Below are 22,003 nucleotides of genomic sequence, written 5' to 3' on the forward strand. Positions count from 1 at the left end.
GCCGAATTCCGGGGTCACCACTGTCCTGGCCAACCCATGCCTTCAGGAATCTGAGGGGACCAAAGGGTCACATGGGGTAAAGTGTCCCTCTAAATTCGGATGCCTTCTGCGGGGATAAGGAAGACCGCTCAGTAACTCTTCCCTGCAGGCACCCCTGCGTCGTGATCTGGGGAAAGTGGCTCAACTTCTCTGGAAAGGAAACCCGGAGAGCAGTCAGTCAGACCCCTGGTAACCGTCAGGGCTGCCCAGGGCCCCGGAGGTGGAGGCCGAATAATCCAGGCTCCTCGGTCCCTACAAAGACCAAGTCCCAGGCCTTCTCCGTCCCGGGGCGGGCAAAGGGCCGCGATCCCCACCCTCCACCCCTCTCCACCCGCACCCCTCTCCTCAGGCCCCGCTCTCCTTCCGGGGCTCGGGTCCGCCCGAGGACTCGGGACATCGGCCCGGCCGCGCCGCCCCCGCCGGCCGCCCGCCCGGGGGCACTCACGGCTCAGGGGGCCCGGGCCGCGCTCGGGCCCCTCTCGGGCCAGCGCTGCTCGGCCCGGCGCGCCGCGGCCTCCGCCTCCTCCATGCCGCCGCGGCCCCGCCCCGGCCCGCCCGGCCCGCCTCCCCGCTTCCGCCGCCGCGGCCGCCGCGGGGTGAGAGGGCGGCGGGCGGCGCTTCGGGCGGCGAGTCTGCGGCCCTCGAGCGCCCGGCTGCGGGGCCGGCGGGTGGCCGGGGTGGGGGCTCCTGGAGGAGAACGGCTCCCCCGCTCCCCGGCCGGCGTCTCGGCTCAAGTGGAGCCCGAGCGCCGCGCACCGGACGCCCACGGCAGCCGGCGTTAGAGCCGCCACAGGCGTCGGGCGCAGCCGGCGCGCCCCCGCTGGCTTTGGCGAGGCGGGGGCTGCCCGGCCTGGGGAGGCCAAAGGGAAGGAGAACCCTGATGGTAGCGTTCACCTCGAGCTCGAGCTCGGGCCAGCCACTTCGCCTCTGTGCAGTGGGTGATTATGTGATGGACTTAGGTGATGTTTATGCACCGTGCCAGTCTCTGGTCTAGGTACTTACATGACCTCATTCAGTTTCACAACAACTCCATGAGGTAGGTGCTCTTACTGTCCAATCTTAGAAAAGAAACTGAGATCCATTGTCACAATGCTGGCTTCCAACTTAAGCGACCTGTCCCCAGGTTCTACTCTTAACTCCTGCACTGTGCTGACAGGGGTAATTCTTACAAAGTGGTCAAGTTAAATGAGCTGATACATATAAAGCGCTTAGCTCAACACAGTGGTTCTCAAACTTCAGCTTGCACTGAAATCACCGCGAGGGCGTATTAGATAAAACACAGAACACTGGGCCCCATTCTTGGAGTTTTTGATTCAGCGTCCTGGGACAGAGCCGAATGCTGCATTTCTAACCAGTTTCTATGGGATGGTGATGCTTATTGGAATTGAGTGGGGCATTTTTGGCAGGGAAGCATTATAATCTGATTTCAGAGAACATTTACTGTTTTGTGGAGAGTGGATTAAAAGGAGAAAAAGGAAGCCTGAAGATCAGTTAGATATTTTTCATTTAACTATTCCATCTGCTTCATAAATTGTGGGATGATATCCCCCAGAATGTTCACACTGCTTATCTTAAGAGTTGAGGCAATAGGTGATTTTTTTCTAAGTAAGTATGTATTAGAACAGAAGAAATCCAAACCATCTTTATTAGCATTTTAAAAAGATGCCCCCCAGGGTTGATTCCCCCCACCCCCCAAATTCATTCTCTCTGGAAGATTCAACCACTCTCTCAAGACCTCTGTTACTATCTACATTTCTAAACTTTCTCCTGGGATCAGGCTGATCTGTGAGGACATCTTCACAGGTCCTTCCAATTCAGCACTACTGCTGTAATCATCTCTTGCCACGGTGGCTTCTTGGGTACCCTTCTTTAGTGAATGGCCTATCAGGCCAAACAGCTGAGAGTTTCTTGATTTCTCACCTCTCTCCTGCAACAAGTCTAGGTCTGTTTACTTATCACACTAGTTCTGCACCACACACAATGGTGAGCACATAGTAAGCGTCCCATAATATTGATTGAAATCATTCAGTTTTTTAAATAAATATTTATTAAAGACTGCTATAAATAAAAGTCCTGTTCATCTTACCTCCTAAAGAGTCCTCAGTTCCGTTCTAATTCTCCAACCTCACAACCCACCTGTGGTTCAGGCCATTTCAGATTTCTGCCTTCCACATAGTCTTGCTTCCAGATTTTTACCCCTCCAGACCTTTCTCCTTGTAAAACGCAGAGTAACTTTTCAAAAGGCAAATTTTTTTTTGGTCAGTCTTTTATTTAAAATCCTTCCATGAGTCAAGGAAAAATATGTTACATAAAATTATACTGGTAACCATTAGATGAATTTAAAATAATGATAGAAATATCTAGGACCAATTGAAGAAGGGAATACAGAGTGTAATATTTATTATAATAGGAAGTCTGTAGAAATTATTTAAAATTAAGAAATAGTGGTAAAAGCCTATATGGAGTTGTAAACACCAGGGAAAATATAGGTAAGAGTGGTTGCCACTGGAGAGTGGGGCTAAGGATGGCAAAGAAAGGACAAGGGTAACTCTTTTTATTATCCATCCTTCTGAAAATGTTTGGATTAAAAACCAAAATCAAGCCAGGAACAACAAAAACAACGCAAAAGGTTTTCAGGGATCCTCATTGCCTATAGAATAAAATCCAAGTCTTTTAGAACCATCTTCCTATGACCTTGTTACTCAACAATGGGGGAGGGTCCCTTAGGCCAATCCTATAGCCATCAACTGGAAGCTAGTTAAAAATGCAGAATCTCAGGCTCTACCCCGGATTTGCAGAATCTTAATCTAGATTTTAAGATTCACAGATAACACATAAGCACAGTCAAGCTTAAGAAGCATCAGTCTACAGGTCAAGCATGATCTGGGGCCTGTGGACCTCTTCAACGTCAATACGGATTGCTCCTCTTTGGTCGGAAGAACTTTACTTTTTATTCCTTTAGTCTAAATTTAGTGGCTACCCGGAGGGTGTGTGTGCGTAGTTAAATTCTAATCACAGTTTTAGACTCAGCTCCTTTACTCCAGGAAGCCTTCCAAAACTCTCTGCAGCCCTCCCTCACCAGTGTTTTTTAAACTCCCACGTCCCTAACTGAAAATGCCTAGCCTCCATTCGGCAAAAAATTTCTGGGCGCCTGATGCGCTGAACTGCCTAACTGGATCCAGTGCGAGGCTGGAGAGAAGCACCGAGCTCTACTTGAGTCTGCTCGCTCAGGTGCAAACCAGCATCGCCTAGTCTCCTGGGTCCGGGGGCCAACGGCTGTGTGCGCAGCTCTGGAATATTTATATACACAAACATACGCTATTGCGCGGCTTTTCTAAGCGTTACGGCACCGTCCTCCCGCCCCCGCGCCTCGCGGGCGGGGACCCACCGGTTCCGCTCAGTCCTAGCGGGGAGACAGAAGGACCCCCGGCAACCGGACCCTGGCGCCTGGTCGCCCCGCTCTGTCAAGGCAGAGGCCCGCATGGAGGGGTCTGTGGAGTCCCAGACGCCTGACCTTCGCGACGTGGAGAGCAAGGTGGGAAGGAAGACCCCAGAAGGGCTGCTGCGCGGACTGCGAGGCGAGTGGGAGTCGGAAATCTCGGGTGCCCTGCTGCTCCCAGGGGCGCCTAGCACAGGCCACGGCCTGGGGGACAAGATCATGGCGCTGAGGATGGAGCTGGTGAGTGTGGGCTCCCCCGACCAGGGCCACGGAGTCCCTAGCACAGGGCCGGAAGGGACCGACTCACGCCCCAGAGTTGAGCTGGAGAGGTGGTAGCTGAAACTCCCCACCTAACTTAGCAGGGGCCCTCCCACATCTGTCCTTAAACCTTGAGATCCATTAATTGCCCTCCTGGGTGAGTGGAGTGCGGAGGGATCCTGAAGACTTGGGGCACAAGCTCTTGGGAGTTTTTCCTGCCAAATCATTGGGAGGGGGTAGAAAGGTGAAGTCTGGGAAGCCCTGAGAACCGCACACTGCACGAATCTCATCCCTTCATGTCAGGGCCGCCAATACCCCCCCCCAACCCCCGCCCCCCACGATTATAATAAGGTAATCAATTTGGTCTCCTCCTGCAAACTAGTCCTGGGGTTTGTACCTGTGGCCCCAGTTTTCATGACAGGATTTTGCACAGAAATTTCGATGGAAATTACCTGGATTAGGGCCACTGAAAGCACCCTCTCTTTCCCCCACACTGCCCCCACACTCCACTTGAAATATTTGAAAAATCTTAGCACCTTAGCTGACACCAAGCAGCAGCTCCCCCAGCGTTGGTCCCATCATGTCAGACTCAGTCTCCCCCCAACCAGCCCTTCAGGTACACGGTGCACTGGATATTTGGATCTTCTGTGTATCTCCTTCATGTGAACAGGAGGAAACAGGCACACTCTCCTTTCCCTGTTGCTGCTGGTCTAGATGAAGAGCCAAAAGAGCAGTTGCCTGCCCCCCTCCCATCACCCTCCTCAGGACCCCCAAGGCTCTGGTTCCGGTTAAGGGGGTGATTTACACCTGCTACTGCTTTGCAGCCAGTTCTGGGGAACTGAGAAATTGCCAGCAACTCTCTGGCCCAGAACCAGGAGGCCATAATGAGTGTTAGCTAATAAGTCTTTCTGGACCCTCACTGTGTACCCAGTTCTGTGCCAGCTTGAGCTGCTGAGGGAGTAGGGGTGGTGGTCATGGGAGCTCCCACACTGCTTAAGAGGCTGTGAGGAGAGCCTTGTGGACTGAGCAATACAGGAAAGATCCCCTGAGAGAAGGGTTTGAATGCCATGTGTGCACTTGGCCTTAAAGGGTGCAGGTGAGTGCCAAATTCTGCAGAGCAGGGCTGTGACTGTGCCCACCTAAGGGAAGGCTCTAGTTTCACCTCCCTGTACAAACTTTAGCTCAAGGCCTAGAAAGAGCCTACCTAGAATGTCCTGCTTTGGAAACTAACTTTCATCAAGTGCACATACCAGGCCCAGCACTTTACAAGATAGTCTCTTTTCTTTTTTATATATTTTTTAAAGATTTATTTATTTATGCATACAAGAGCTGGGGTACAGGCCAGAGATGCAGGGGGTGAGAGGATTCACCAGAGACAGAGTGGGGAACAGAACAGGCAGGCTGACAAAATACACAGCTGAGGGGAGCAGTGGGCGAGACAGGAGAGGTCTGCCTAGCCATGCATAGCTGCAGAGGCTGCAGGTTGCTTCATAGTGCAGTGCTTAACCCCTTGCACCACCAGGGAGGCCCTACAAGATATTCTCTTAATCCTCACAGCAACACTATTAGATAACTGAGGCACAAAGAGGTTATGTAATTGCCCAAAGTCATACAAAAAGTAAAACAAACAAACAAAAAAAAAGCCAGACTTTGAACCCAGATGTTCTGCCTGCACTTTACATCTTTACCATTTGAGGCCTGCTTTGTGCCAGACACTTTAAAACACAACTTATGTCATTGAAGTGAGGAAAGTAGTCATCATTTTCCCCATCTCACAGATGAAACTTGTTTGCAGGTGTTAAGGGACATACTGGAGACCACACAGATTGCCAATAAAGAAACCATGCTTTGTCTCTGGGTTTCTTTCCTGCCTTTGGTGGAGACTACCCGTTTGTAAACTTTAAGGGGGTATTTTTAATTTCTTTGTAGCTGTCTGTGTACTTGACCCAGCCTGACCTGGACTCCTGGGCTGCCCATGAAGAGCATAGGGGCCAGAATAGGGAGAAGCTTCTCATGGGCCAGGCATATCTACTGATCATTGATCTTTTTATGCAATCTGCTCTCCCCATTGGGTTGTACCCTGCCAGGACAAGGAGTGGGGCAGGGGATTCCCCTTGGAGCTACTTGTGGCTGAGCTGGTCCAAATCCTATAAGTACAGTTCTTCAACTGTCCCTTTCCCAGCTTACCTACAGGAAGTGGGCAGTATTACCCTTGAGACCAAGGTCATCCCTGCTTCTCCCTGTCTTCCCTGTTGCTTCCCTCCCCTACTTAAAGGTTCAGTGAACCTGCCAGACTCTAATATGTGGGAAGGGGAAACAACAGCAACCTCCCCTCCTTAATCTCTCTATCCAAATAACTGTTGCTAGGACAACCTACTCCACTGAGCAGTTTGAGAAGAAAGGACGGCAAGGAGGGAAAAAGCATGGGTTCCAGTTCAGGGCCTACTGCATCATTTTGTGCTCTTGAGCAGGGCTCTCTCTTCCACTGGACTCAGTTTTTCTTTTCTTTTTTTTTTTTTAAAGATTTGTTTATTTATTTATACAAGTACTGGGTATAGTCAGAAGCACAGGAGGGTGAGAGAATTCACCAGAGCCAGAGTGGGAAACAGAGCAGGCAGACTGACAAAATACATTGCTGAGGGGAGCAGCAGGTGGCAGGAGAGGTCTGCACACCAAGTGGGACCCTCACCGGGCGCTGCAGAGACTGTGGGCAGCTTCACAACCCAGCGCTCAACCACTGTGCCACCAGGGGAGGCCCTGGACTCAGTTTTTCTATCTCTTAGGGGAAGGGAGATTGTGATCTCTAAGAGCTTTTCAGGTAACAATAGTCTTGAATCTCAGCTCCCAACCAGGGAGCTAGGATTGGGACCTCTGGATTCTTACCCATGGACCTGATTTGGATTGAGAGGTAAAGGAACCTGCAGAGTCTGATATGTATATGTGTTAGCGGGAAGAGTCAGTCAGGCACCTTGATGATCCTAGGGGGATTGGGGTAGGTAGAGCAGCCTTCTAGGCTGCAACTCTCCTGAGCTATTTATCTCTTTCCTACTTCCAAAGAGATGGTATGAAATGAGTTGTTCCTTTTTTTGGCAAAAAAGCTTTGCTTTTTTCTATCCTGAGGTGTGATGCTTTCCTAGTCAAGGAATCCCACTGTCAGGACTACAGAATCTGGTTCTCACATTCATTTCTGTCAACAGAGTAAACCCAAACCTCCTGAACCTTTGGGACCAAAGATAATAAAGGCAAGAGAATCACAGAACTGAATTTGACCCATCTAATCCTAGGCACCAGACTTGGATAGGGAAAGAGGGAGATAGAGCAATAATTCTAGTACAGCATGATAAGTGCTCTGGAACCCAGGGAGGGCTTCCTGGAATTCCTTCTTTATAGAGTGACATGATCAGATTTGGAAAGGTCACTTTGAATTGTAGGGAGCACATGCTGTTTCTTCTGGTTGGAGTGCCTCTTTCTACTGGTCCCTCTGGCTAAGTCCTACTTCACTTTCAAGTCTCAGCTCATGTGCCTTTTTCTAACCTCCTCTGGTTGGGTTATGCCTTGTATGTGTGCACAGCCCCCTATGTAACAGTTATTTCTCTTAGCAATTGCCCTACTGAATTTTTAAAAAAGATTTATTTTATGCATACAATAACTGGGTTGTAGGCCGGAGGTGCGGGGGATGAGAGGATTCACCAGAGACAGAGTGGGGAGCAGAACAGGCATATCTACTGAAAAATACTGTTGAGGGGCGCAGCGGGGAAACATGATAGGTCTGTGTGCCATGTGGGTTAGCTCCTTGGCTGGGGATCAAACTCATGCCACAGTGGCTGGATAGTGCCAAGACTTCAACCCCTGTGTCACCAGGGAGGCCCCATACTGAATTTTAACTGCTTGTATTGTTTTGTCTTCCCCTAAGGGTGAGAGATGGTGTTTTTCTTTCTTTATTTAACACAATTCCATGCCTATAAGAAATGTTTAATAAATATTGTTCTATGACTAAATGGATTAATTCCTTCTTGAGGAAGGGCAGGGAAGACTTCCTAGAGGAGGTAGCATTTGAGTTTGACCTTCAAGAATTTATAGTCAGTGGGACTTCCAATTCAATGGCAGCTTGAATACATGTACTTTACTTCCATTCTCTCTTGAAATTATATTAAAAAAGTCAGTTGGATTATTTTAGAAGCATGAACCCTTATGACAACAAGGATAGGAAAAAAGATAGAACAACACAATTTTGGAAGCTGAAAAACAGAAGGGGGAGTGGAAACTAATTTAGTAGACCTGAAAAAAGCTGAATTCCAAGTCAGCAGTGGGGAAAACTGAAATCAACAAACCATTTTATACTACAAGAATTAGAAGCAGCAGATATTTCTGAGTCAGCTGAGAGTCCTCTTTGATTCCTCATCTTCCTCTTATAATTAGTCTAGGCCTGTTCCCTGCACCACACACAATGCCTGGCATGTTATAGGCTCTACATAGTATTTATTGAAATCATTCATTTGCACTGGGGGTTCAAGTGGGGTGGAAAACAATAGGGTTGGTTTATGTTTAAGAATCATAATCTAGGGCCTCCCTGATGGCGTATGCAGTTAAGCACAGCGCTGTGAAGCTGCCTGCAGCCTCTGCAGTGTGGGTTCGATCCCGGCCAGGGAGATACCCACATGGCATGGCAGACCTCTCCTGTCTCGCCCACTGCTCCCCTCAGCAGTGTATTTCAGTCTACTTGTTCTGTTCCCCACTCTGTCTCTGGTGAATCCTCTCACCCTCCTGCACATCTGGCCTGTACCCTGGTTCTTGTATAGATAAAATCTTAAAAAAAAAAAAAAAGTGGGGCCTCCCCTGGTGGCGCAGCAGTTGAGTGCCGGGCTGCGAAGCTGCCCACAGCCTCTGCAGCGCTGGTTCAATCCCCGGCCACGGGCGAGGGTGCCACATGGCACGGCAGACCTCTCTTGCCGCGTCCGCTGCTCCCCTCAGCAGTGTATTTTGTCAGTCTGCCTGTTCTGCTCCCCGCTCTGGTTCTAGTGAATTCTCTCACCCTCCCGCTCTTCTGACTGTACCCAGTGCTTGTTTAAATAAATAAATCTTTTAAAAAAAAAAAAGAATCATAATCAAGGGGCCTCCTTGGTGACCTAGGGGATAAGTCTCAGGCTGTCATCCCTATGGCCTGAGTTTAATCCCCAGCCAGGGAGCTGACCCATATGGCACAGCAGACCTCTCCTATCTGGCCTGCTGCTCCCCTCACCAGTATATTTCAGAAGATTTGCCTGTTACACTCTGCATCTGGTGAATCTTCTCCCCACCACCCCGCACCTCCGGCCTGCACCCCAGTTCTTCTATCCGTAAATAAAGAAAAAAAGAAAACAAACAAACAAAAAAGAATCATAAAGTAAGAGCTAAGACAGTTGATCTTAAAATTTTTCATCACACATAAGAAAAAGTTGTAGGGCCTCCCCGGTGGCGCTGCGGTTGAGCGCTGGGTTGCAAAGCTGCCAGCAGCCTCTGCAGCACCGGTTCGATCCCCGGCCACCCCGGCCACCGGGTGAGGGTCCCACATGGCGTGCAGACCTCTCCTGCCGCCCGCTGCTCCCCTCAGCAGTGTACTTCGGTCCCTCTGCCTGCTCTGTTCCCCACTCTGACTCTGGTGAATTCTCTCACCCTCCCGCGCTTCTGACTGTACCCAGTGCTTGTATAAATAAATAAATAAATAAATCTTTAAAAAAAAAAATTTGTAAATGTATGGTGATGGGTGATAGATAGAGTTATTGTGGTGATAATTTTGCAATATATACAATTATGCAATAATTATGTTATATACCTGAAACATGTTATATATCAATTATACTGCAATAAAAAAACAAAGGGAAAAATTATCATCTAGTAAAAAACTAACTTTCAAATTTATCATTTTGGGAAGTATGGAAAACATTTAAAAAGTTTTTAGCCCTTAGTGGAGAAAATAAACTTTTTACTAAAAAGTAATACTAAGAAGAGAAGCTCTATTCTAGATATAATTTACTAATTCTCTGTAGCCGTTGGACAACTCAGAAAGCCATAATCACAAAGTATATGTAATTTATAACCTTTTATAAAAACTCAGCAACAAGTAGGGCTTTTCCCTACTTTGAGAAGGTAAGACATGAAGTAACTAAGTGATTTCCCTTTTTAATTATTTATTTATTTGTTTTTTAAAGGATTTATTTATTGGGGCCTTCCTGGTGGCACGAGGGGTTAAGACACAACCTGTGAAGCTACCCACAGCCACTGCAGCATGAGTTCAATCCCTGGCCAGGGAGCTACCCACATGACACAGCAGACCTCTCCTGACTCACCTGCTGTTCCCCTCAGCAATATATTTCAGTCAGTCTGCCTGTTCTGTTCCCTACTCTGTCTCTGGTGAATCCTCACCCCCCACACCTCTGGCCTGTACCCTAGTTCTTGTATGCATAAATAAATAAATCTTTAAAAAATAATAAAAAGATGTATTTATTTATGCGTACAAGAGCTGGGATACAAGACAGAGGTGCAGGGGGTAAGAGGATTCACCAGACACAGAGTGGGGAACAGAGCGGGTGGATTTTCTTTTTAAGATTTATTTATTTGGGCCTCCCCGGTGGCGCAGCGGTTGAGCGCTGGGTTGCGAAACTGCGCGCCGCCTCTGCGGCGCCGGTTCAATCCCCGGCTGCTCCCCGGCCACCGGAGGAGGGTCCCACATGGCGCGCAGACCTCTCCTGCCGCCCGCTGCTCCCCTCAGCAGTGTACTTCGGTCCTTCTGCCTGCTCTGCTTCCTGCTCTGGCTCTGGTGAATTCTCTCACCCTCCCGCGCTTCTGACTGTACCCAGTGCATGTATAAACAAAACAAACCAGCAAACAAATAAAAAATAAAGTATGCCTCTATTAAAAAAAAAAAAAAAAGATTTATTTATTTATACAAGCACTGGGTACAGTCAGAAGTGCAAGAGGGTGAGAGAATTCACCAGAGCCAGAGTGGGGAGCAGAACAGGCAGACTGAGGAAGTACACTGCTGAGGGGAGCAGTGGACGTGGCAGGAGAGGTCTGTGCGCCATTTGGGACCCTCCCCAGAGGCCGGGAATGGAACCGGTGCTGCAGAGGCTGCTGGCAGCTTCACAGCTCAGTGCTCAACCACTGCGCCACTGGGGAGGCCCCAGAGCAGGTGGATTTACTGAAATATAAGGGGAGCAGCAGGTAAGACAGGAGCATGTGGGTTAGCTCCCTGGCCAGCTGGGGATCGAACTCATGCTGCAGTGGCTGCTGATAGCTTCATAGTGCTGAGACTTGATCCTTTGAGCCTCCAGGGAGGCCCAATTTCCCTTTTTTTTAAATCAATCTTTGGACTTGGATTTTGGTATATCCTTTCAGAACTATTCAAATAGGCTCTAATCAAAACTAGAGTTACTTTTTTATTTGTGTACAGTCATGAAATCAGAAGTAAACATTGATGCTGGCATAAATTAAATCACTGAAAATTTTCCTGTGTATTTTATTCATAATATTAATCCATTTTATTCACATATTCACAATGTCAAGAAAAGTAAAATAATAATGGATGTTTATGACTATGCTGTTACAACTGCTGCCAGGAATGTAGACATGTAGTGGCTCAGTGTTTATCTAGTTAAGTTCACGTTCCAAAAAAAGGCATATGAAGTAAAGAGGAATCAGCCATCTTAAAAAAAAAATAAGATCATATGCTTAGATTGTTTTTTAATGATTTATTTATTTATGCATACAAGAACTGGGTGTAAACCAGAGGTGCAGGGAGTGGGTGTGTGAGAAGATTCACCAGAGACAGAGTGGGGAACAGAACAGGCAGATTGACTGAAATACACTGCTGAGGGGAGCAGCAGGCGAGTCAAGAGAGGTCTGCTGGGCCACGTGGGTTACCTCCATGGCCAGGGACCGAACTTATGCTGCAGAGGCTGCCGATAGCTTCATAGTGCTATGTCTTAACCCCTTGCGCCACGAGGGAGGCCCCCTCAATGAATAAATTTTTGGTCTTATTCTAGTTTATCATGTAGATGTAAGTAAAGCAATGTTTCTTGGTTAACTCAGTAAAATTCATCAAAATATATATTTATAGATGCTAAAAAATAATAGAATAAAAGGTTTCTGGATTCGGAGACACCAAACACAGCTGAAGGCAAGAAGGATTAAAAAGAAATGTCCTAAAAAACATTAAATGCCCCTCCTAGTCTTTCTTCCTACTATAATATTGGCAGCTTTGCTTACATTTTACTCTCTACATGGGTATAATGTGGGGAACGTGATGAACCCAAGAGAAAAAACAAACAAACAAACAAACACAAAGATACTGACTTTAGGCCTTACCTAAATCAAACAACCTCACCAAATAACCCTTGGGGAGGCTCAGAGTTGGCAAGCTTCACACATACACAGAGTGTCCAATAAATTTATTTAGAGACCTACCCTTGAAGGGTGATCAGCAACTAAAGATCATAAGACATCTGATGCAACCTTTCTTTTTTTTAAAAGATTGGATTTATTTATAAATGCAAGAGCTGGGGTACAGGCCAGTGGTGTAGGGGGCAAGAGGATTCACCAGAGACAGAGTGGGGAACAGAACAGGCAGACTGACTGAAATACACTGCTGAGGGGAGCAGCGGGCAAGACAGGAGAGGTCTGCTGCACCATGTGGGTTACTCCCTGGCTGGTCAGGAATCAAACTCATGCTGCAGAGGCTGCGGATTGCTTCATAGTGAGGTGCTTAACCCCTTGTGCCACCAGGGAGGCCCTGATGAGAGCTTCTGACTACGTACAGCTAAACAGAGGAAAGCAACTTGCATGAAATGGAGATCAACAGGGAGATGTATCATTAACTATATCCTTAAAGAAATGAGATAGTGTTGTAGTCATGAACAAATTAGGGAAATTAGGGCCTCCCTGGTGGTGCAAGGGGTTAAGACACAACCTATGAAGCTATCAAACTATGAAGCAACCTATGAAGCAGCACGAGTTCGATCCCCAGCCAGCCAGGGAGCAGCCCACATGGCGCAGCAGACCTCTCCTCTCTCCCACTGTTCCCCTCAGCAGTGTATTTCAGTCAGTCTGCCTGTTCTGTTCCCTACTCTGTCTCTGGTGAATCCTCTCACCCCCCACACACCTCTGGCCTGTACCCCAGCTCTTGTATGCATAAATAAATAAATCTTAAAAAAAAAAAAAAGACAGAAAATTACTTTAAAAAATCAGAAGACAATAAATACTTCTTGGAAGGAAAAACATGATAGGAAAAAAATTAAAAACTCAATGGAAGTGTTGATAATGTTGAAATATTTCAGAAACTGGAGCAAATATGGAAAGAAATGGGAGAGGAAAAAAAATAGAATATCAATCCAGCATGTCCTCTAGCCATATAATAGGATTTCCAAAAAGATCAGAAAGATATTGGGGGAGAAAGGACCATCAAAGAAATAATTAAAATCTCCCAGAACTTAAAAGCTATGCATTTCAGATTAAAAGGGGCCAACAAGTGGCCTGTGGAAATTTAGAACACTAGGAACATAGTTGATTGTAAAAACTGCCAGAGTGGGAAAATAGACATGTACAAATTATGTGAATTAGAATGGCATCAGACTTTTAAAGTAAAACAGAAAATTAGAAGATAATGGAACAATGTCTTTAATTCTGAGAAAAAATTTCAACCTTGAATTCTGTACTCAGCCAAGCTACCAACAGTGTGAGAGAATAACATTTTATAGCACCAAAGCTTCAATAAATATATGTCCTATGCAGACTTTCTTAGGAAGCTACTGGAGGAAGAGCATCACATGCAAATGAAAGAATAAATCTGTAAAGAGGACTTGGGATAAAGGAAGCTCAGTAAGGGCCAAAGGATATCCCTAAGATGAGATGAAAGGAGATTCTTGGAGTACAGTTGTATAACAGGGAGAGATTGGAGCATATCACAAGGCTATTAAAAGAGCTGCCTCTAGGAAGATGGAATAGATGTAACATGTTTGAAAGCCTGGAGAGGGAAATTAAGATAATTGCGAGAGGGTTGGTGATGACTTACTGATAGCAAACTAAATAAAATAGTTGTTGTTGGGGCTTCCCTGGTGGCCTAGGGGTTATGTCTCATTGCTATCACGTTATGGCCTGAGTTCCATCCCTGGACAGGGAGATAACTCACATATGGTGCAGCAGACCTCTCCTGTCTTGTCCACTGCACCCCTTAGCAGTATATTTCAGTGATTATGCCTATTCTGCTCCCCACTCTGTCTCTAGTGAATGCTCTCACCCCCAGCACCTCTGGCCTAAACACCCATTACTCTACCAAAAAATAAAAAGTTGTTGTCATCATAGTAGTTCTAAGGAAAACATACATTTGTGAGAAATGAAAAGTAACCATAGTAAACTACATGGCTTAGATGTAAATCGCATTTCTAAATACTAATAAGTTAACACTAAATTTTACTGTATCTATTGGGAAGTTGTGTATCAGTATGGGAAAGGTGTGGGAAATGGGATGAAAGCGTCAAATCTATAACCTTTTCCAATGTGAGAAGTCAACAGAAAATACAAAAAACTTAAGAAGTACCCTGTTACTTGGAGATTAGGAGGGTAAATACCAAAATAAACTGCTAAAAAATAAATAGTAGCTGTCTCTGGGACTTACGACTAGGATGGGAGAACTATTACTTTTCATAATCTTGCAGAACTGTTTACCTCTTTAATCTGTACACATCTTTGATTAAAAGGAAAATTCAGTAAAATGAAATTTAGGAAATGATGTGTAGCAAGACCTGGGGTCATAGGGAAGTGTGCTGGAGGTGAAGCTAGAAAGAGGGGCAAGAGCTGTATTATGATGGGCTTTAGAATGCCAATTGCTAAAATGTTTAGATTTTTTTCAATAAGAATGCAAACCATAAAAGCTGTTGAGCATGGGAGGGATAGGTTCAGACTTGTGCCTGGAGAAGATAATTCAGTACATCTGGGATAAAGGGACCCTAGAGATTACCCAAGTGAGTCACACTTACTCCCAGTACAGACAGGGAGACTGGTGTGTGGTGGGTTTAATCCTGAATCCCCAGTCAGTGTGATTATGACCTTTCTAAATTTTAACCAATCCTCTTCTCCCTTAGCAATTGATACCAACACTCTGAAGGGATTTAGTGAGCAGGTTAGCTCTCTCTTTATTCCCCAGCTCCTGCCTTCTTTTGTTCCATCTACTTCCCAATTAACACCTGGCCCCCATCAGGTTCTCTTTGTCTGTTTCCAAGTCTCACTAGTAAAATCTGGACTTGTTCAATAGTTAATACCCTATCAATGAAGTTCAAAGCTCAGTAGGGTCAGATTTTAATATTTAATGTTTACTGAGACTTTACTCTGTGCCAGCCCCTGTGCTTAATATTTAATAGACAGCATCTCAGAATTTTCTTAGCCACCTGGAAAGTGAGTCATTTAGCCCTATTTTAGGATCTAGGAAAATGAAGCTCAAAGAATCTAAGAAAGTTGCCCACAGTCACATAGCTAATCAGTAATAGAGTTGAGATTTTAAAGTCTGTTTCTAAAGCCCATACTCCAAACCACTCTATTTCCATGTTTCCTGAAAGTAAAGCACGGTGGTTTGACCACAAGTCAGGGGCCTCTGGAAACACTAGAGAAACCCATGGCCCAGAACCAGGGACTGATTCCTTTTCCCACTCCCTTAGGCTTACCTGCGAGCCATCGATGTGAAGATCCTGCAGCAGCTGGTGACCTTGAATGAGGGCATCGAGGCAGTGCGCTGGCTATTGGAAGAGCGGGGGACATTGACCAGCCACTGCAGCAGCCTCACCAGCAGCCAATATAGCCTGACAGGCGGGAGCCCAGGCCGCTCAAGGCGAGGCAGCTGGGATAGCCTGCCAGACACTAGCTCCACTGACCGGCTGGACAGTGTCTCCATCGGCAGCTTCCTGGACACAGTGACCCCCAGCGAGCTGGATGAACAGGGCCCTCCCGGGGCTCCCCGTCCTGACATGGACTGGGCAAAGGTTATTCCTGGTGGGGAGAGGGCCAGGACTGAAGTGGACCTGACAGCCACCATGCTAGGGAACTTGAGGGCTTCATGGAAGCTCCCAGGGGAGGGGTTCCTAGGTCCACCTCTTGAGCCAGCAGAGGATGAGAGTGCCAAGCTGGACTTTGAGGCCCACTGGTACTGGGGGCAGTGTCAGGATGATGTTACCTTCCTGTAACAACTTTTCCACCCTTTTTATACTCCTGTGGTTCTTTCATCACTAGGCCCTGATCTCCCTTGAAATTTATCCTCCCTCAATCTGGGAGTAGGAAGAGACTGCATTGAAATTAGTTACCATGGAAACCTGACTTCATCATCCTTCTGGTGCCTGGAGAGGCTCTGCCTTTATCCCTCAAGACACTTTATCCCTAGAGCTATTTCTATAGATCTGTTGACTCTAGAGGTTTGACTCAAGGTTCCTGGTGTGATGGTATCTCATGTCCTTTTCCTCTCCTTCCCCAACTAGATAAGGATTTGGGGCCCCTGGGAGGTCTCTGATGAAGAGATGGAGGTGTAATGATATCATCTTATCCAACATCTAGGAGCCTTAACCCCCTTCGTGGTCAAAATGGAGGATTGTGGAAGGTCATGGACCAATCCTCCATGGATTGGCCCTCCCAGAAACCTTAGGGTTGGTAAAACTGTTATAGGACAGCCCCGAGGTGGTGGTGGGATTTGGAGTTGCCAGTGTCTTTGGGGTGGGGGTGGAGTCCACAAAGCCTGTATGGAATTAGCTTTAGGACATCCTTTTCCCCCTAACAGAACTACCCCTTCCCATCTGGTGCATGATGTCATTTCCTGCCAGGATGGCTTAACCTTTCCTCTCTATCAGCCCTTTACTAAAGGGTGCCTGAACTCCTGCTGCTAATTCAGACCATACCATTCTCCACACCATTACTTTTTGGGTGTGGGGACATATCACCCCTCCTGGCAGGAAAAGTGTCTCATGTCAGATGTTTGCACATCTTTTCAAAAGGTTCTTTTTTTTTTAAACTGGGTGTTTTTCATTTTATCCTAGGGGGTCTCCCTGTATGGCCGCATCTGTGTCTGGTTCCAGCAGAGTCCTATATCTGTACTTTTATGGATGGAAATTGGCAGGGCCCTCTACCTGCTGCTCCCACATGTCTGTTTGGCCTACCCTGTCACCGTCCCTGGCTTTCCCTATCCCTATTCTTGTATTCTGACTCCAAATCTGTCTGCCTGGAGGTTCAACTTTTGTGTCTTCATACCTTCTCAGTTTACACTTAGGGCCTCAGGCCTTTTATATGCAGATGATCCCCCAGTCTTCCCTCCCCGCTGCTGTTGGGAGCCAGAGGGAGAAGTGTGAGGTTTCTGAGCTCTGGGGGTATAAGCTTGAATCTCAGAAGTAAGGAAGTTGGGGGAAGCATCTTTTCAGACCCTGTGCTTCCCCTTCCCCCACCCTGCCCCAAACTTTCCACCATTTGGTCAAGAGGCTAGAATACAAGGAATTGTCTTGTCTGAGTTATAATGTGTGTATGTGGGTGTGTGTGTGGCAGGGACAGAAGCTCTTTGGTAAGAGGGACCACGAAGGGGGAGAGGTCTGAGGGAAAGGCCCCTTTCCCTGTTCCCTTAGAGTAAGCCTAGACTTCTGGGACCTGAGGAGGGAGCAAGGGACTGACTCTGGGCTTGGGTGCCAGGACCCTAGTGAATTACACCAAAGTAGGAATTCAGAGAAGTTGCCAACCTGGTGCTCTGGAAGAGGAGAGGGGTGGGAGGGGACAAGGGTTATAGCCACTGTGTCAGAGAATGAATTCTTGGAGATTAACCCTTTGAACTCGTTACTGCCCACGTGTTAGTCCCTGTCTTTCCGGGGTCCTTAAACTAGATTATTGGAAGGCAAAAGGGAGAGAAAAGAAAATCAGGCCCCCCCTGAATTGGGGGGAAAAGGGACCTTCTCTAAATCCTAGACTAATTCCTGTTGTTTCTCTGCTTTTCATTCTGTGCTGGGGAAGGAAGTATTCTGCAACTTTCACCTAAATCCTATTGGGGCAATATATTCAATTTTGAATTTTAAGGTCCACTCTCCTCCTATCTCTTCAAAGTGACTGAAATCTCTGTAAAGTATATTCTTACCCTCTCCTCTGCTGCCCACCAGGTCTCTTACCACCCCTCCTGGTGTAGGGGTTCCAGCCTTCCGGTTAGGCTGGGAATTTGAATACCCTTTTCTAATCCCTACTCAGTTGCCAGTTTGTAGGGTGTCCTTGGGTAATCTACCTTTCCTTGGCACCTTGTGTTCCTTTTTGAAGTTGATTTGTTTAGTTTACCAACTTCTGAATTGAGGTTGCCTGCCCTCTTGTGGCCAATATGCACCATTGCCAGGGGTAGCTGGGTGGAACCTACAAACTCAAATACAGCCTTACAAAAGGCCAACTCCTCCGTGCACAGCCTGGCTAGAGAGACCAGCCTAGAGAGAGCAGAGACTTGCCTGCTTTCACTCATTTTAAGTCCACGTCAGTCCAGGTTAGAGAACCCAGATCCCCTGTCTGCCTGCCTGCCCATAGTTTCATCACTTGGTAAAACCCTTCCCACACACTGTCCACTCAACGCCATCCAAACCCAAAAGGGACTAAAAGCAATTTCCTCCTGTTTTATTATTCAGGTTTTCACCCCACCCTAGAGAGGAAGTTCAGTGTTTCGAAAAAGAACCTTGGATCTGGATTGGGTAAAGGGTACACTAATCCCAACCACAGATATAAGGAACATTAATCCTGGACCAACTATTTTTCTGGAAAGGGAGGGTGAATAGGCCCAGACATTATGGGGGTAGTAGTCAGCATTTCAGACCTGGAGGTTAAGAGTTGGGTGGTGGGCCTCCCCGGTGGCGCAGCGGTTGAGCGCTGGGTTGCCAAGCTGCCCGCAGCCTCTGCAGCGCTGGTTCGATCCCCGGCTGCTCCCCGGCCACAGGAGGAGGGTCCCACATGGCGCGCAGACCTCTCCTGCCGCCCGCTGCTCCCCTCAGCAGTGTACTTCGGTCCTTCTGCCTGCTCTGCTCCCCACTCTGGCTCTGGTGAATTCTCTCACCCTCCCGCGCTTCTGACTGTACCCAGTGCTTGTATAAACCAACCAAACAAATAAATAAATAAGACATGCCTCTAGAAAAAAAAATTAAAAAAAAAAAAAAAGAGTTGGGTGGGGGGTGGAATGCTTTGAGATTAGGAAATCCAGATGGCTCCAGTGGAATGGGGAGCTCCACAGGACAAGGATTATAGTTAATTGGATAGGCATAGGAGTATGTTGAGGGACAGGAGAAGTGGGGTAAGTGGGGCTCTGGGTACTCCAGATAGATCTAGGCATCCTGCCTTAATACCTTGGACTCCATTTTTACTACCAGAAAAGCCCAGAAAAGTACAAATCCTTTGTCCCTCCAGTTCGACCTTTCTGGGTTATAGGGAGGGACTTTTGGGGAACTCAAGGAAAGAAAAGGGAGAGAGATACAAAGAGATGAGAAATGAAGAGACAGAAGGGTCATACTCTCCTCCAAGTGGGTAGGGTGCTTTAATCAGGCACAGTAAAGGGAGAGGGAGACTACTCATGATAACTGCAGAAACTGCCTATGAGAAAAAGGGGCAGTGCTGGTCAGGATGGATCACTGTCTGAGCACTGGATTGACTGAGTCAGAGCACTGGATTGACTTGAAACTCAGTGGCAGCTTAGGTAAGAAAAGCTCAGGGTGTGTTGACGACATATGCTCGCTGTGTGCACAGTGTCAGCCACATATCTCCATTTTCAGTGATAGTTGTTGAATGAATGTATGTAAGCCCACAAGTAGATGTGATTTAATAAAAAATAATTGGGTGAGGGCCTCCCCGGTGGCGCAGCGGTTGAGCGCTGGGTTTCGAAGCTGCCCGCAGCCTCTGCGACGCCGGTTCGATCCCCGGCTGCTCCCCGGCCACCGGAGGAGGGTCCCACATGGCACGCAGACCTCTCCTGCCGCCCGCTGCTCCCCTCAGCAGTGTACTTCGGTCCTTCTGCCTGCTCTGCTCCCTGCCCTGGCTCTGGTGAATTCTCTCACCCTCCCGCGCTTCTGACCGTACCCAGTGCATGTACAAACAAACAAACAAATAAATAAATAAATACAAATACATGCCTCTTAAAAAAAGAAATAATAATTGGGTGATTAAATCATAATATGTAATTTAAAACATTCTAATTCTTAGCAGCCCTATATAAACCGTGCATTACTAATGATGTTTAAATATTTGCTCAAGGTCAGATAGATAATAATGATATAATATGAACCTAGGTCAGTCCAACTGCAGAACCTTCCAGGAAGCAGGTCTATCAACACCTCGGTTTTCTTAGAACACGTTAGTGCTATCTAGCAGCAGGGCGAGTACACTAGTATCCTATGGCCACTGTAAATAATTTCCACAATGTAATGGCTTAGCAGATTCATCTTACCATTCTGGAGATCACAAATCTGAAATCAGTTTCACTGGGCTAAGTTAAAATCAAGGTGTTGAGAGACCTGCTTTCCCTCTGGAGATTCTAGGGGAGATTCCATTTCTCTGCCTTTTGTAGCTTCCAGATACTGCTTGCATTCCTTGACTCATGGCTTCTTCCTCCATTTTCAGAGCCAGCAGTCTAACATTTATTCTCTGATCTCTGTGCTTCCATCCTTAAATCTTCTCTCTGCAATTCTCTTGTTTCCACATGATTATGGGTGACTGCATATCCTTGTGATTGTACTGGGCCCATAGGATAATCCAGGATCATCATTCCAAATCAAGATCCTTAATTTAACCATAGTTTGAAAATCCCTTTTACCATATAAGGTGAAATATACACAGGCTCTGGAGATTAGGTGGTAGACATCAGGATGGGGGTTGTGATTATTCTGCCTATCATGGGCAGAGAGAGAGGGCGGGCAGTTTAGGAAACTTTTCACATCTGAAGCTTCCTGGTGAACATGGTGGAGGATTCCAGCAGGCTTAGTCACTACCAGAGAAGTCAAGGAAAACACAAATCCTTGGTCCTTCCAGCCCCTCCTACCTGCTTCTGGATTGGCCGCTTGGGGCTTAGCTTTCTTTCCAGAACCATTCTGTGCTCCTTAAGGCAGAAGATAATTCCCAGCACACTAGCCTGTGCTCTCACTGAAAAGGGGTAGGTTAATTTGTCTTTTTAAATTATTATTTCTAATTCTTTAATAGTTAAATTGTGCTCTTCAGTGCATGGTGAACTCTCATCATTAATTAATAGTAGGCCTCTTTCTTATTTCATGTTCTCTTTGATCACTGACCGCTATTCTCATTCTTCTCCCTGACTTCAGCATAACGTGTTTAGTATGTGTTTGGATATGTATCTTTAAAAAAAAAACAGTATATATATATATATATATACACACAGCCATATTATGTGTTTTAACATATATAAATGGTATACTTTTACAATATGCTAACTTTTGTAATGAATTACTCCATGTTTCAGTAATTTAGCCTGATAAAAATTTATTTTTCACTTACATAGGAGTACAGGTGTTCCTGGCTGACAGCTCTCCTCCATTGCCCACTTCAGGTCCCAGACACCTTCCATTTCCAGGTGATGATAGCTTGATCCTGCATTATAGAGTTCCCCATCAGCTTTTCACCAAATTGTCTTAGTGTATCCACTATTGACCATTTTATAAATTGATTGTTTTACTAGCAATTACAAAATGATGATTTTCTTTTTTTTCTTTTTTAAGATTTATTTATGCATACAAGGGCTGGGGTACAGGGCAGAGATGCGGGGAGGGTGAGAGGATCCACCAGCGACAGAGCGGGCATCAGAACAGGCATCAGAACAGGCAGACTGACTGAAATACACTGCTGAGGGGAGCAGCAGGCGAGACAGGAGAGGTCTGCTGCACCGTGTGGGTTTCTGTCTGGCTGGTCGGGATTGAAATCATGCTGCAGAGGCTGCGGATCGCTTCACAGTGAGGTGCTTAACCCCTTGCGCCACCAAGGAGGCCTAAAATGATGATTTTCTAATGCTGTCATTTCTTCTTTTTTTAGTTCTAATTCTATAACGAAAAATCTTTCACATCTGCTGGGCCTTTTGATTACTCTGAAATAAAGTTCATACCAGAAAGGCAAAAAAAATGCTTAAATCCCTTTCCCTGTTTATCCCTTTCAAAGCAGTAAGTTGATGCTTTAATAATGTGATATTCAATGATTTTATTTTGCTCTTCCTTTTTAAATTATTGTGACTGTAGTTTTTATATATTTAATGTCTTTAAT

General features: G+C 46.5%; 1 protein-coding gene across 1 annotated transcript; it reads left to right on the forward strand.

The window, feature by feature from the left end:
* Positions 1 to 3,520: 3,520 nt before the first annotated feature.
* On the forward strand, positions 3,521 to 15,942 carry LURAP1 (leucine rich adaptor protein 1; the record flags this gene model as incomplete). Its single annotated transcript, XM_084243911.1, has 2 exons — positions 3,521 to 3,718; positions 15,421 to 15,942. 2 exons carry the CDS (start codon positions 3,521 to 3,523, stop codon positions 15,940 to 15,942), a joined length of 720 nt encoding a protein of 239 aa, XP_084100037.1.
* Between the last annotated feature and the right edge of the window lie 6,061 nt (positions 15,943 to 22,003).

Source organism: Talpa europaea (genome assembly GCF_964194135.1).
Source record: "Talpa europaea genome assembly, chromosome: 9".
NCBI lineage: Eukaryota > Metazoa > Chordata > Mammalia > Eulipotyphla > Talpidae > Talpa > Talpa europaea.